Source organism: Chelonoidis abingdonii, chromosome 2 (assembly GCF_003597395.2).
Source record: "Chelonoidis abingdonii isolate Lonesome George chromosome 2, CheloAbing_2.0, whole genome shotgun sequence".
In the NCBI taxonomy this organism is placed as follows: domain Eukaryota; kingdom Metazoa; phylum Chordata; order Testudines; family Testudinidae; genus Chelonoidis; species Chelonoidis abingdonii.
In genome coordinates this window covers 139,512,161-139,529,212 of record NC_133770.1, presented here as the reverse complement: position 1 = coordinate 139,529,212, position 17,052 = coordinate 139,512,161, and the positions used below count along the sequence as shown (strand labels likewise).

The 17,052-nt window shown below is 39.0% G+C and overlaps 1 protein-coding gene across 3 annotated transcripts in view; it reads right to left on the bottom strand.

Moving 5' to 3' along the window:
* Window positions 1-17,052, bottom strand: part of TRIO (trio Rho guanine nucleotide exchange factor) — a 457,553-nt gene that overhangs the window by 339,769 nt on the left and 100,732 nt on the right. For all 3 annotated transcript variants that reach the window (XM_075062688.1, XM_075062687.1, XM_075062686.1), the window contains exon 2: window positions 3,515-3,589. In XM_075062688.1, coding sequence (XP_074918789.1) covers window positions 3,515-3,589 — 75 coding nt within the window. The remainder of the gene's footprint in view (window positions 1-3,514; window positions 3,590-17,052) is intronic.

Here is a 17,052-nt window from a genome sequence, read left to right as displayed (position 1 = left end):
GTGAGGGATAGCTTAGAGCATAAATTTTTATGAATGAGTTCAATACTTGATCTGTCTGATACATCATGCTGATTCAGTGTTCAACACTCACTCATGGTGTTTTGTTTATGCTATAATGAAGATCAAAAGAGTACCATTCTACAGTAAATGATCCACATACCAACATACAGGCAGAGTGGGTAGCACCGTCTAGTATTAAAGTTGTCTGATAGTTCTATTTTAAGACTGTCTTCAGTTGCTTACAACTTTGCTGAACTTTGGCCATTTGGATTGAAATTTTCTGGCCTGGATATCTGCTACATGCTGGTGGTTGTGTTCAGTTTCAAGTTTTCAGCCAAAACTATTCCATTTGTGAGAACAAGTTAGAAGGGTTGGAGAGGAACCATGATTTTGCCCATGCTGAAACAGACTCCTTTCTTGAGAAGCTCTAGCACTCCCATACTGTTGAGCAGGGACTTAATTTGACAATGGGGTGGCCTCTTTGTCAGGGATACACTTTTTGCCATCTTTGTGAAAATCCACCCACAAGTTATAAGCCTTTGAAAAATTACTGTTCGCACATGTGCAGTAGAAACTCTGAGCTTAGCACTAAGTTCTCAGCAGATTCCATCCACACTAGGCATACTCCAATCCAGGCCTGAGCAGGACTTTCCCTGGCAACTGCAGTTTGGGCTAAAGTGGGCCATACTCTAGTCAGACATTGGAACTGAACGGTAAACCCTTCTCTTCTGTACTGTCAATGACCCCTCTGCTTGCACTACTTAGCGAGGAGCAGGAAGCCATCTGATCTGAACAGGGAAGAGACAAGCGCCGGGGGGGGGGGGGGGGAATAGGAAAAGAAAGAATAGACCAAGATTGAGTGTGGCGCAGCAGGTGGGAGAGGGGACCTGGGGCTGGGAGTTAAAGGAGGGAGGCGAGGACCTGGGGGACAGAGACTAAGATTAGAGTTGGGGAAGGAAAAAGAGTGGGGTAAGGGACTGAGATCAGGTGAGATGCTGGGGGCAGGGAGAACAGATGGCACTAGGATTGGCTGGGTAGGAGAATGTGGGTGGAGGTGACTTGAGACTGGGCAGGGCAGAGAGAATGAACAAAGATGGGAAGACTGGCACTGGGTGGGCAAGAAGAAGAAGAACTGAGATGAGAAGCCTGAGGAGTGGAGACAAACTATCTAGATGAGGAGAACAGGACTGCAATGACAAGCCCAAGGTGGGGGGAAAAAGAGAATGGAGACAGGGTACAAAGTGTCAATTTTGGAGGGGGAACAGGCAGCCACAAAGGTCTGCGGATGAGTCAGCATTGTACTGTCAAGGATACTTGTCTGTAGGACTCGTGCCTCATTTGGTTCAGAAGTTGGAAGCCAGACCAATTGGTGTGTGAATGGAAGGGGGACTTGGGCTCAAATCTAACTCAGAACCCAAGCTTGGTGTGCAATGTAAACATACCTAGTAAGACCTGGGCCATACACTGAACAATGACAAGAAAACAATGAGGAGAAAAAACAAAATACTGAATAGCTGCTCATTCAGTGAGCCTCATCCATCCTGTGCACTGAATGAGACAGGACTACTCTGGAAAAATTAGTATGTGATCATGTAAAGACTATCCTAATGCATATGTACAAACGGGCCGAATTAAGGTTGCTCAGGCAACCTTAATTCTGGTGTTTCCTTGCACACTTGACTTGAGCAACCTCATAAATATTCCTTTACTGTAGTGTGGGTGGAGGGGGGCATGTGTACAGCAGATACCTTATCTTGAAGAAAATGAAGAAATTTAACCAATATTTAAGAATGGTACACAAGCACAGGTATCTTCAAGCAACAGTAACTAGAGGGAAAGAGTGCTACTGTATTTGCTATCCCTGAACTTCAAAGGGGACTTGATGGACAAGTGAGGGAAGATCTAGTTGTACAATGAATTTGCTGGGTACTGAAATGGGCAGTTCTTATTGCTGCTATAATACATTTAGAATCCTCTGAGTTGTGATTTGTTGCATATCCTTTCACATTTACACCAACATGGGGTGGGCCCACGTGACACTAAGCAAGCTCCTCCAGAACCATTCCATTTTCTCTGGCTTCAGATAAGCCAAATCAACATTATTCCACTATGAAAAGCAGCAAGGTACCATTCCCAATATCCACTTAGCAAACACTTCCAAGCTGCAGGGGGGTTGCCCATTTTTTCTACCTTTTTCTTGAGGAATATGACTGAAAAATGTTTTGCAGTCATGTTGTTCCCACTAACTCACTACAGTGACACCCGAATATTCTATTTACACTATGCCATAAAAGTTTATGGCACATGACAGAGACCTACTCCCAAGAGAGAATTTTTCCTTGAACACTGGAGGAAGAGAAAGCAGGTGAATAATGGAAGGTGACAAAGGTCATTAAGTAGCCTTCAGTAATTAATACATGCACCACTGATGTACACTGTTTTAATATAAGGAAAATCCCTTCCTATTAGGGGAAGACTCAAGTTATTGGGCTTCAATGAAGCAATGCATTTTGAGAAAAAACACAAAACGGGGAGAGGGAGAGCAAAGTCCCATGACCCATATTCTCAAAAGCAAACAGCAGCATCACTGTGCTAGGTGCCACTACAACATGTCAATGAGCGCCAGCCCAATCTGAGGCACTGTTGTGTGTCTGAATATTTATAGATAAAGACCTTTCTGCAGTTTTAACACACAATTAACCTAAAAAAAAAAAAAAAAAAAAAAAAACCACCACTAAGGCTGCAACTGTCCTCTGCAAGTGATTTGTCATTTACGGATTATGGGCTGCTTCTTAATCTCAACAGCTTTTAAAGCATTTAACTCAGAATGAAGTCACAGCCGTGGCCTAGTTCACAGGAGTACGTCATTAAAAGATATGGTCAGCATTCCTTTAAGGAAGGTTACCTATCAATCTGCAGGTTAACACCAAAACAGCTGATGTCTTTGTGAAACCACACTTTTAAATCCTTCCACTAGTTTGTAGACTAGTCAGTACTGAACTTCAATTGTATACTGGAGACATGGGGCGGGGAGAAGAGAGGAGGAAAGAATCATGTTTCTCAATGCAACGCTGGTCAATTCGGTCTCTTGATCAACTAACGACGAAGGGGACAACGAAGGCTTTACAGGTCAAACACACAACCCAATGAACTGGTCAAAATACTTGTGCTATTTTACCACATTCCCAAGCAGAGAACAAACTTAAGGCTCATAAGACAGGGAAAAAACAGAGGCAGGGAAAAGCATTTTGAGTGAAGTTGAAAAAGTAAGTAATCTATTGTGGAAACAAGTTGCCAGTGATACTTTAATTTCACGTCATTGTACAACGATAAATATTGGCAAAAAATTATGTGATAGTTCTTATTGTACAGGTGTTGAGACATACAAATATTTAACACCGGTAGGCAGTTTTACCTGGTATTTTGTGGACATGTAAACTAGTGGGTTTTTTCCTGTGGCTGTCAAACACTTCAATTAAAAATACAATGCATGTTAATAAGAGTAAGACTTTACCTGAAAGATAGGCAACTTTTTCCTTTAAAATTGGTAATACTTCCATAGCCTTCATTTCATCATTTCTGCGAAACCCTGAAACACATAAGAAATAAGGAAATAAGTCAGTGGTTTGATATGCAATGTAAGTAGGCTTTCAAATCCCATCTACCTAATACACAAAGGAAACATTTACCTTATTTAATGTACATTGAAGCCTACAACTTTAAGTTCTTTTGAATCTATTAATGAGATCTCAGTAAGTTAGAATCTTTTGTAAACTCCATTTTTATCCGATAAAATTTTACCTATGTAAACACACGAATGATCACTTGAGAAATGTGTATATATGTAACGTAACAAAATGGTAAGTGGACGATGAAGCACTGAAGTTAAGCTTTTTCTAAGTAGATAAAAAGGTCAACTTAATTTAGTAGCTCTCACTTTGAATTGTGCTCTGATACCAGTCTTTCACATTCTCCTCCAGCAAACAGAGGTCTACTATGCAACTAATGGCATGAATCCTTCAAGACAGCAAGCAATGGATTTCAGTCATCTATGCACTACTTTACACACCATTTTCAAAACACCTCCATAAGCAAAACTAAAGGTATCTTACATGACCATTCCTTTCTAGGTCCTGGCTTCTACTGGTGTGAACCTTAGGAATACTTTGCAAAAACCACTGAATATTCATTCATCTCCACCTTTTACAAGCCAGGGCTCACAAAAAGAGATTTAAGATGATCCAAAGCTCCAGCAATTTCTGATTACACTAAAGAGCTATCAACTGGCCTTTAGCAAATAGTTTTACTACTTCCTCGTCATTCAATGAGGAATTCCATTCATTGTTGCAAAGCTTACCAGAATAAAAAATTCAACGTGCCAATAAATTCTTTCACTTAGAAGCTAGTAACATTAAGCCTTAGAAGAACACAGAGAAACTTCATAAGGATATCACTGAGTTGTCAAGAGGTTTGTGTAGTCTCTTGTTCAGAAAGGACAGGGATGAGGAGGCTAGAATATTCTAAGCAGTAGTGTTACATTTTCCATTTATATCCACAGAAGTTAAAAATCATATTTTAAGAAACTGCGGCAAGTCAGCATAAAAAACAGAGTTGTTTTTCTAATTTGGTGGCAACTGTTAAACTTTCAGCACCGGACAGGCACTAGCACTGCAGCTGGCAGTGCTTTTCTTAGTTCCAACTAGTGCAGTAAACATAGCAGTGTAGTTGGAGTAACGTAAGTGGCCGCTCAGGGTAGCTGTCCGAGTATGCACCCAGGGGGTACAGGAGGGTTTGTACTCAAGCAAGTCCAAACTATCTCTGCTACACCTAGCTACACTGCTGCTTTTAATGAACTCTCTCAAGCAGAGTCACTGTGAAACTGTCTGCCTGAGCTGAGAAGCATGCTCCCAGCTGCAGCACAGACATACTCCAAGTTCCTGCATGTTTAGATGGGAAAAAAGCATTCACTTCATGGAAAGCGAGTGACATTTAAAATCTCTTGAACGGTTCATCTTAAACCCCTTGTAAATATCCAGCATTCAAAGTAATGCCACCCCATGGCCTGCAGCTAGAACTCTGTTTGCATCCTCCTTCTATCCCCCTTTTCATCTTCCAGTCAACCACATACATAGTGCTTAGACTATCTTGCTAAGAGCAATTTTTTTAAGGTGGATCATTAATGCTTCCTTACAGGCACTCTTCGGGAAACACCTGCAAACAAGATAAAACAAGTTTCTCATTTGCAGAATCTGTTAAGTCAACAAAACCGGTGGTATTCCATGGGTGGAACATCATCCCAACTAAATCATAATTTTCAATTGTATCTTTTCAAAAAAGATTCTTTCAAAAACCAAATTCATCCAGTTTTTAGCCACATTCAGCATTTTAATGGCAAGATTTTATGCAGATTTAAAAAGGAAACATAAGACCCCCTAGGGCCTTGAATCCTACAGAAGGCCAAGTGGTGCAACTTATATTGTGCCTTGTACAAGCTCATTCTTGCCCCCCCACTCCCCAGTGGTAATTCGTCCCAAGTGGGGGAAGGTGGCTTTGATGTTACCTCTGCTCCATTGAGTTTCTGCTAGTTGTTCCCTGCTAACCATGACTAGACCTCTGTCCCTTTCTTGTTTCTTTCTCAAGCCATAATCTAAGAATGGAATCGATCCTGGGACTTAGGCTGCCATCCCTGAATACTAACTGTGATTACCTAAGGAGGCATGCCTTAGATTCAGTATGTACATTTCTTCTCCTCGAGTGCTATGGCCAGTGGTATCCAGTGACCACACAGCCTTCTTAATGCCGTGTATTTTTAATTAGTACCAACACATTTCAGAGACAAATCTTAAACCAAAAACAATACTGAGGCCTATCTTCCTTAAAGCCTACCGTCTCTCCTGGAAGCTTGAGAAGGCTTTACTTCAGACACTCCTGCATCACCTGTCTGATTACAGTCAGTTGTTGTCCCCAGGAAGAACTCATTGACAATTTCCTCGCCCTGCCCCAAGTCTTAACAGTTAAGAATCGCTTTGATCTCTAGGCTCCCTGCCTTGGCAAAAGAGCTGCATTGCTCTGGGCTGGAGCCGGGAAATAGCACCTTCACCACTAATTATTTGGCCAGTGTTTTGCAACTGCCCCCATATTTATCAGGAAGCTGCTTATCTAGAGCTGTCGTCTTGCTCTCCTCCTCGTTCTTCCAATAGCTACCATTAAAAGTTAATCAAAACATTCAGATTACAGTCCAATAAATAAGACAATATAGCCACAGAGCAACTCTCACTATTCGGATCACATATGGTATCTTTAAGTTACAGGTCAGCATTCCTAGATTACATAGCCGTTCCACATCCAACTTATGTGGGGGCATGGTTTGCAGTTTTAGATCCCTGTTTGAGCATCACAGGTCCCGCAGGTTGCAGCTGCTCAAGGAGCCACTCACATTCTGGACTGTAGAAATCCCATGTAGCAACTTTTTGTTGATATATCCTAGCTCCCCCCTATGGCAGCTGTATCTCTACTGGGACAAGAGTAAGGCCAGCAGCTTTAGATGAAAAGAACAAGTCTACCAGCATGTCTGTAAATGCATTTCTTCTGCAATAGCACCATTACCACCAGCTCTAGAGAGGTGATAGTATTCTGCAGCCTCTCTTTCAAGAGGCAGAGTGCTCTGAGCTATCAACCCTAAACCTGCTGTGAGTTCTGTATACCACTTCCTCATTCATCACACTGGACCAATTAAGATGCTGATTTTATTAAAGTTAAGGTGAAAAACATTGTTTTATCTGATAGCAATTCATACAGAAATAATCTTATTGTATGGGGTTAGTTCTGTACGTTAGAGTCTGCCTTAGGCGCCAATTCCACTAGATATCTAAGAATGTATACAATCCCACTGACTTCAATGACTGGCTAGTGAGGTTAAGCACTAGATTAAGCACCTTGCTAAACTGGGAGCTCCAGACTTACTCACAGCAGCTGATTGTGCCCTTAAAGGCTCAAGGTGTATGAGTTTCATGTTCCTGTCCCCTTAAGGGCCTATTTCTGTACCTGTTCTACAATGGTGAATTTACTGGAGGCAAAAGACAGCAGGGGTTATATTTGGGTGAGAGGGTGCTGGAAGAAAGGAAAGAGCATGTGCTTTTTTTAACTCCATGGGGGAGTGATCATGCCAATAAATAAAGCAGCCCATTATCTTTTTTTAAGATTAATTGTACTACAAAGCACTTATGATTTGTAGGTTTAGTAAGATTTATTGAAGAAAGTCATTGAATGTACTCAAGAGCAGTGCCAAAAATATCTGCACCAATCTCTACACAGCTCAGCAACCTCTGAGCCAGCAGTCTTTATCACACATTAATGGAGGTGATGTCATCCTTTCAAACCAGGCCAGTCTGCAGTTGCTGCTGCTGCCTTTTTCACTGCAGTGCCTGCAGTATTCAGAGGATTTCGAGAAGCACAAGGTGGCATAGTGTTCGAGCAAACAAAGGTTTGAAATGTAGAAGCAATTCTCTATGTATATACCTACACTGAGAGCTTTAACTGAAGAATGGACTTCTAATTCAAGCATGTATAAGAAAAAAGGTACGATTGGAATTCTGAAGCTGATCTCATTTCTCACACAATAGCATTTGCAGCCATTCAACACAATATTTGCCTGTATAATGTCTCTATTTAACATACCGCACACTATTTCTACATCAGTTTTCCACCTCTCAAAGCTAATATAAAGCAATTTCTCACTTGCTAAATACCCGATTTTAATGAGAACTAGTGAAATTACATTAAGAAAAAAAGAGTAACAAATAGCAGCTTCATTTCTAATTTATTTTGGTTTTATACAAGCAAATACACCAAGATTTAATGTGGCATTTGAATAATTGTGAAGTTTACTATTTAGTTTTTAACACCAATTTGCCATGTTTGTTGTTGTTGTTTTTGTTAGTTACTGTTAACTAGTAGGTCCCTGGTTTTTGTTACATTTTATTTAAGTCACGTAGTCAGAGAATTTAGATGGCTATCAGGGTCTAAAGGATGGTGGAATTCAGTAAGGTCCTCTTCCTCTTGCTTTACCAGAAGTCATACTAATAAACTTTACATTGTATAGAATCAGGTAAACACTCAGAAAAAAACCTTCTAATATTTGAATGCAAGTGTAGGGGGAAAATAACTTTTGCTTGAACTTCTCAGCCCCCCTACCACCACTATGGTATCAAAATACTGAGGTGGTGTGGAACTGAAGGAACTCTGAGGACATGAAGCAAATAATCAAGTGCCACACACTGTGCAATTCTGAAGGGCATTTGAGAGATGTTTAACTGATGATTAAGAGACCACTTCCTGTGCTACGGATTTTATACAGCCCTATGACAACACTGGAAAACTGAGCACAGACAAAGCCAGCCAGCCCGCCCATTACTTAAAATGTAGGTTGTGTGCACCTTTAGATCATTTGGAGAAAAATGCTCACCAAAGAGGAAACCACTAAAAAGAACAGTTCAGCAGTGTGTACCAGGGTGGATTAGATTTAAATCAATTTGATTTAAATCACTAGTCAGGAAGACTCAATTTAATGATGGATTTCTACATAAAACTGCATTCTTGTTGGTTGTTATAACCTTAATACATATTCTTCACAACTCAGAGATAGATGTAGGTTTCATTTTTAGAAAGTAAACACTATGTATTTTTAAGTGATTTATTCTGAAAACGTTTCAGATTAGTATTACAGCTATGTCAGAAAATGAAAGATTGTTTGGTTATTTCATTTACCAAAGGTAATTGAAGCAGATATCTATGAAATCACTGGGAGGTGAACAATCTCCAATTCAACACATTAATCATTAATATTTGGAGGATTTTCTTGCCATGCTGTATTAGGAGGAGATCACCACCAGACAGACATTTAAATTGTTTTATTTAACTAAAATAACGTTATGTATTCTGGATTCTTTTCTTCAACAGCGAACATATAATATTTTAACAAAACAAGCATATACATTTTTGAACTCAGTTAAACATTCAAGTTTTTTAAAATTAGATTTTTTTGTTAAAATTGTTTTCAACTAAAATAGTTAAATGAAATATTTAAAAAACAATTAAATCGACTATGTCAGCCAACCCAACATAAGAAACTTAAAATATTGGCTTCTGCAGCTAACTCAGTCATCTTCACCTTCATTTTCTGGAAAAGAAAAACAAGCTTTCCTGCTTTTTCAGGTCCCAAACGATTTCTCAATTTGAAATGAATTAATCCAAAGAAGAAAATATTCTTTCCACACCGGCAGAAGAAGCTACAGCTGTTAAAAGTGATATCATTTCAACAATCTCTGAATCCAAGTGCTTAAGTGACTTCCACCAGTTCACTGGTGTGACTTTCTTTAAAGCATCATCAGCAAACATACATTTCTTCAATAATTCTTATTCCCAAACTGGGTCTCTTTTACGGCTTGCTGCCATTATAGGTTTTCCCTTCTAGTGAGAGAATGGTATCGTAGATCTCAAATCAACGAAGGCTACACTCAGAAAGACCAAGACTTCTGGAATACACTGCTCAAACACTTTCACTTTTGTTTCTACCGTCTGTCCCTCCCTTTTCACATTTATCTCCAGACTTCTCCTTGTCCAGATCTATTCCACCCCCAACAATCTTCTATTTATTGAACTTTTTGAAACTTTGCACTTTTAGAGAGAGGTGAGGGATTGACTCTGTGTACACAAATTGGCAGAGGGACAATAGAGTTGAGGTCTGTTATTTCTCACCTCCATATATTTATTTAACAACATTTTTGCTGTTACCAAGCATGTTACTTCTGGAGACACAAATCCACAGTTTGAGAACTGCAAAACTAAGCATCTCTGACGGTATCTTCTAGACTGAGCACTGAAACCCATTGAGTAGATAGAAAGATTAACCTAAATCATCTATACAGAAGCCCCTTGAGAACCCCATAAGATTGGGTCCCTAATCCATGAACTATTGGAACTCATTTACAACACTTTTCTTATACATTACATGGATATATTGTCTCATACTATAGAATTAGAATTTATAATCCCTATTCCATGATGAGATGCCTTTGAGCTATAATATATCTTAATTAAAACTATGTTTAGATAGGATTTTTCCTCAAAAAGCATTTTATCAAAATAATCCAATTTAAATTAAAAATCCAATTTTTATTTATTTATAAATAATTGATTTTTATTCACCCTGGTTTGTACTACCCCTTTCTCTTACACTGTAGAAATCTAAATCCTGTCACTTTCATTTGCTATTCTACAGTTCTGTATTGCAAATCTGGAAGCTAGCTGGCGCCACTCACAATGTGTGGAAAACCACTTCACATGGAACACAACATTTAGATCTAATGATGTTCAATTCTACTGCACCATGCACTTTCTTAAGAAGAGAGGGAAGCCTGCTTGTCTGCTTCCAGATCAGTGCATACGCAGGATGAGGTCACCCTGCTGCTGCACATGAACCAGGCAGCAGACAAACGTCTGCCATTTTCACAGCATCACACACATATGTTGCATAAGCAGAGGCAAAATAGTCTGGTCCAAAGACAAGCTTCAGTTTTAAATTTCAAGTAATAATTGGTCAATAAATAAAGAGAAAAACAGCTTAAGCTTCATACCTTTCCTTTCAACTCACCTGTACTCCACAGCAAGAACAGTAATGAGTGCAAGCACCTTAAACCTGAACTACAATTTCCAGAATGGTCTTTCTGTACTTTTTCAACAAATCTTTGTCTACATACTATTACATAATTCCAAAAGCAGAATTATTCCCTATGAAGAGGTATTGTCTCTTGCTAAATATGGATCAGTTAATTCACCTGGATAATATTCCAGTGAGGTTATAAAATATGACTCAATTTGTTTCCCTAACGTATACCTGGATTACCCAACAAAGAGAAGCGAGTTCTTTAATAAAAGAGAAAGAAAGAAATTAAATATATTAATAAACCTACAAGTGAATAAGGTATATACTGAGTGTGGGAGAAACTTGGGGAATGAAGCTTTCTTCCCAAGGTGAGAGCCCTATTTCCCAGTTCTCAAACGGTCTTCTCCCTTTTCCACCAGAACAGGCTGTGGAATTTCAGATTTACTTGGACATGAAGAGGAAGTCTCATATCATACCTGAAACTATTAAAGGAAATTTCCATATCATTTAATAGAGTCTAAAATAAGTTTGATAAGAGACCTAGAATACATATTTGGCTCGAAGTCTGATCTTATAGGTGTGCTCCTTCTTCAACGTAATAAAAGAAATTAGTGACAGAAAATGGCCATCTGTAAAAGGCATCTCCTTTGTAGAGGCAGTATATTTTTAAAGCCTTTCCAGAAGCTTGAAAAACAGATTTTATTTTTTAAATCAGAAGAAGCCTCGAACAATTAGGTTGAGAACATTTAAAGCCCATCTCGTTAGCTCTCTCAAAAGTACATTAAATAGAAAGATGAATTCTCACTTCTGTGGGTGAAGTGGAATCACAAGCTGGGGCAAGTCTACTGCAGTGTGCTCAATGAGACAGTCTAGTGAAATTCTCATCTCTAAAGGCAATTCCCCAGGTGCAGTGAGCAAAGAGAAGCAACTTGCTCTAACGTTAGTTTTCATTTCCTTCAACTTTTGTTCTGCTTAAGAACTCAAATTGTTGCAGATAGAAACTGTAGAAACAAAGTGACACACTGACCACCAGACCTTAACACCTATGGTTCAGTTCTGTGTATTCTGCAATTTTTGATAAAATACATAATGTTAAGTGCCATTAGTACAGTTATGTGATGCAACCAAAATGACTCACCAGAAAGTTACATCTTGGGAAGAAACTAATTTCCAGTTGCCTATTGAAAGACTAAAAAAGGGAAGGTGAGTTAAGAGTAATGGAATTCACTGACTCCTAGTCATGGTCCATACCACTTAATTACTGTTCCCTCCATAGACCAAGCAGAGAGTTTGATCACAGCCCTCCCTCCTCCCTGACAAACCATTTTATTATATAAAAATTTGCTTGCTGTCTGACAGTATTATAAGGCTGTGGCTCTTTTCACATGTTCCCTCTTCTCATTTATTTTACGTGACAATAAAAGGGTAGCGTTCTCCCACTTCGGCACTATATTCCATTGTGCTGGACTTCATTGGTGTTTTTCAATAGCAATGTGCAAATACATCAAGGCTGATACCTAAAGGACTTTATTCCACGAAAAAAGTTATTTCAAGCAGAACTGAAGTGGTCGTTTCATTCTAAGTTTAATTAATGCAGTGCTTGTGACATATACCACAGTGACTGCTTGGGAGATGTTTGCCAACTAGCTACAAAACCAGCAGGCAGTGGCACTGCAAGATTTTCCATGCCTTAACTCTGACCTGGGTAAAGAATTTCTAGGATAATTTAATTCCATCTCAAATAGTCAGCAATGGTGGATATTAGTGTGAGCTGTTAAGTGCAGGCGGGAAAACTGTGTTGTGGACTTATGTATAGTGTCTGAAACCAATGAATATTTGGCAACAGTGTCTGAATTCAAAAAGTATAAAAAAAGCTATAATAATGAAACGAGAAAACTATGGAAACGTGGATAGTAGTTGCCATATTTCTCAGGACTAGAAGCCATTAGTCTTATTTTACTGTACGTAGTTCTAGAAAGTCTCATGGTTGTGTTCTTGAGTTTACAAAGTGTTCCAGCAACCCTTTTTACTGCAATATATAGCGGCCATCCCTAACTTACCAGCTGCCTTAGTTATCTTAATCGCTCTCTTTTAGCAGAGTTCTAGATATTGCCTATAATGTATCAGTTCAGGTAGTACAGAAGTAACCCAATCTTTGGAACTTCAGCAAGGTTCAAAGGCAGATTACAAGGGTATTCACTAAGGGATGCAATTTTACTATTTCCCCCCAAGTTTCAGTCTAAAGGAACCAGCATTATCCAACCCTTTGGAAAGAGCAATTTATAATGGATGTTCTGGCAATCCCTCAGCTCAGAGGACACCATCAGAATTTTAAAGTATGACTAACAGGTCGTATTTAAAAACAAATGTCATTGTTATTCCTCTTTACCAAAAAAACACACACAAAATGTCATCCTGTTCGGTTCACTCAGCCTCTGAATATTGGACATTCAACAAGCGGTGCAACATACCAAACATTATGTACCTTAGCATCCATGTAGTGGTGTTTGATCACACATTCAAAGTTAGACTGTTTAATGTTAACCACCTCTAGGTTTTCTAACCTATGTAGTTACAGTGGAATGAGAAGAGAACAATTTAATCAGAACTATACCTCTACCTTTAATTTCACCATCCACACTGGTCAAATTAAGAGAGGTCTGTAAGTTAACATTAAAATACTATCCTCAACTTTTAGGAGACTTCAAGAGCACTGAGGCCGTTGTGCTTTTGACTAAATCAGCTCTGGTCAGGCTTGACAACTCACTGGTCACAAGACATCATATCATCAAACCTTCAACTGCTCATCATGATTGCTGCTCCGGATACCTTATTTCTCTTCTGCTCATCTACCCCATGCACCCTTCTCCCCACCCAACCTGGGAGGAATATCCTGCACTATGACCACACTTTATTAGTCAAACTGCAGGGCTGCATGTGACTCACAGACATGTATGTAAATTAGAATGGACAGCCTGGAACTACTTCAACACAATAGAGAACGGAATTTATTGCCAGTTTTTTAGCTCTTAGCAAAAAACAAAAAACAAAAAAAACCCAACAACCAAATGCTAAGTACAAATGCACACTATCTGATATCCGTTTTGTGAACCCATTGTTTTGGACGGTATACAATGCACTATAACCTTGTTAGTACCAACTGTATGAGAGAGACGGTGAGGAGAACTCAGACACACCACACAACGGCCGCAAACGATTTGCACTACTCCAATAGTACACTGAAGCAATGTGATATGTTGCCTTGTAAACCTCAACATAACAATGAATTTAAGGTATTCAAGTTTTATCTTGTTTCAGAAACTGTAAGATAATTAACACTCCAAAAGGAGAAAGAGCATGAGAGATGTGAGGGGCTGAGACAGACAGGTGGTTGCTTTTATGACAGCTGTTCTAAAGTGCTCAGAAGTGATTTTAAAACATATTTGAGACATTAGACAAACCAGAATGACTGTCCCTGTTCAAAATGCTTACAAACTGATTTGATCATGAGCCATAACAGTTGAATAAGTACTACAAGCATTACTACAAGGGGTAACGAGCAGGAGGACATGCTAATTAATGGTTGTTGGGGAGGGGAGAAGAGGGAATGACCTAAAATGTCATTGAAAATAATCCCCGACTGGATCTATCGTGAACAAATCTGAGTTTAATATTGTGGTCACGCTTTATAGTAAGGCTCCATTTAAAGTTTAAAGGTCAATTCATGGGTAACAAGTAATTGGTAGCTTACCACCCTGGCTTACAACCATTTACAACACCTTCCACTAAAGAGCTTATAACACATAAGACTGATGTTTATAGAATAATGGATGTTAAACTGTTAATAAATGCAAAATTAATACCAAGGGTGACCTATACTGCTTCCTTGATATTCAGTAGGTTGGATTTTTAAACGTATATGTCCATTGGTGTCTTTCTTCTGTTCCTGCCTTTAATTCATCCACTGTTACCTGAAAAATATTATTTCACCCATTAATACTGTCTAAAGCGTCAATATACTGCTTCACTCATGAAACAATAGGCCTTTTATGTGCTGTTTTTCACCATACTGTTCCTCTTGCCAGCTCCATATTTCTTCTGTTGGCTGGTACTGCAGACATTTAGTTTAGAGGTGCTAATACCACTGATGGGATGGGATGGGATGGGATGGGATGGTTTATGAGATTGAAGACATGACTTATTTCATTTTAGAACCTGAAAGGTGCTTGTACGTAAGGGCATCTTGTATGCCACAAGCAATTCTGATGTTTGATGCACAACCATTGGTAACACTTGAGCTGGCAGCTTTAGGTGGCTGTAGCCTACTACTTGAAGTATGGTATTCCCAACAGCTTCCCACAAGAATGCAGCATTAGCTTTCCTATATCTTGAAAGATTTTTCTATAGTGCTTAATTACACAATTCCCAAATATATAGGTCAAGTAAAAGTGAACAGTTAAAATGTTATGAGAGAATGGATTTCTAGTACTGCTTATTGATGCAGAAAAAAACTATTTTAAAGTACCCAGCAAACCAATATATTGTTTTAGAAACTATTAACACCACAACATTAGGGTCAAGTTGTGTTGACTCAAGATTTATCATCATCCCTAAATCTTTGCAAAGCCTAGAAAAATGGATTCTCCCATCTGGCTGCTGTTAGTGGGCATGTATACAAGGAAAAGCATTCCCATGGGCACCAGCCTCACCACCATATGTTTTTTCTTCAAAGCTCAATTTCACAACTCTTGCTGAGGATCTGCTATGATTTTTTAATGTGTAATGAGATTGTGTACAGTTACCTATCTCATCCTAGGAACAGCAGAAAATCCTAACCATTGATTAAGCTGTTGCATTACTCAAGAAAAGATTGTTTTGTTTTGTTTTGTGGTTGCTGCCAGTTAAAAGCCGAAGAGTTGAGGCATGAGCCTGCATTAATGGCTATGGGCAAAAATAAAAAAGGGAGAACAAGGAAAGACAACCAACTGAAGATTAACACCTCAAACAAGCAGAAACTTGAATTCTACTCACCCCCTTGTGCTCAGCAGCCATGGTAAGTTCTATTTCAGCTGGACATCAAATGGACAGAGTAACCTCTGTCTTAAGTTCTGCTCTGGTACCACACGTTATTAGGAGACCCAATGTATTTCCCCACACAGCAGCTGAGGCAAGTGATTGTGCTGGTCTTCCCACCAATGTGCAGTCTTTGGGTCTTACTAGCCCTTAAACTCTATTTGTCTCTAGTTATGTGATACCTTTCTAGTTTCACCATTCGTATCCATACTTCCATGGCTCTTTGGTATGTCGATTTATCCTCCAAGAGCAAGTTAAAATCAATCAGATCTGAGGGAGCTGACCAACCAGTATTCACACAGAATTGTAGTGTTACACGCACTCTTTTTAGGCCACACAGTTTTACGCTGTATTTGTGATCAAGCTAAGTTAATACAAACTTGGATCTCAATATAACCAAACAATATTATTTTCCAAAATATATGTTGAACAATTTTAATACAGGTAGTCCAGTATGATCAAGCAAGGAACTTTGCATGCAGATACACTGACTTTTCCCTTTTCATGATCCTTGAATGCAATAATCTTAAATACCAGAAATTAGTTAAAGTTACACTAGATTTTGTGGTGGGTTCAAGATTCCAAGTTAGGTTAGAGTGCATGTAGAAGGGAGAAAGGGTAGGAAGCAAAATAAAAAAGACATTTCTTTTGTTTATTCACCATGACAATATGATGAAACCCTTTTTCTTGGCTCAAGAAGAGGCAGGAATAATCTGCAGCAAGCTTCACATACATGCTAGCTAGATTCAGTGTGACAGGAATCTATTAAGGATACTTAAAAGGTATAGTTAAACAACTTACACCAGAAAACAGTGTTTTTTACTGAATAGATTTTTTGTATATATTTTTTTTTCTTTAAAAGATTCATTTGTGCAATTACTCTGGATATGCCAAAATCTCAATTTTAAGGTCTCAGTAATGGATAGAAGTGAGCAATCCACAAAGAACAAAAACCTGTGCAATTCACTTATATTTAAATGAGCAAGAAGTTGCTAATAGCAACCTGCCCTCCCTCTCCCAATCATAGAACAAGAGGATAAAACCGGCATCCAATGCCTGAACGGATGTCCACAAGCTTTCATATTTGTGATCCTGTGTTGTGAAAGAAAGGGTAATTCAACTGTTCTGGATAGGTGCATATGCACATCCAGTACATATGTGCAGTATTATCAAGCTGAAGGTAATATCAGCCACAGAGGAGATAAAGTCACACTGGCAATAATTCAACTGTATTACAGATGCATACTAGCTCCTGAGATGCTGAAGCGGAGCAGTACAGTGCTATCGTGTGACGCCAATGACAGTGTGGGGTACTA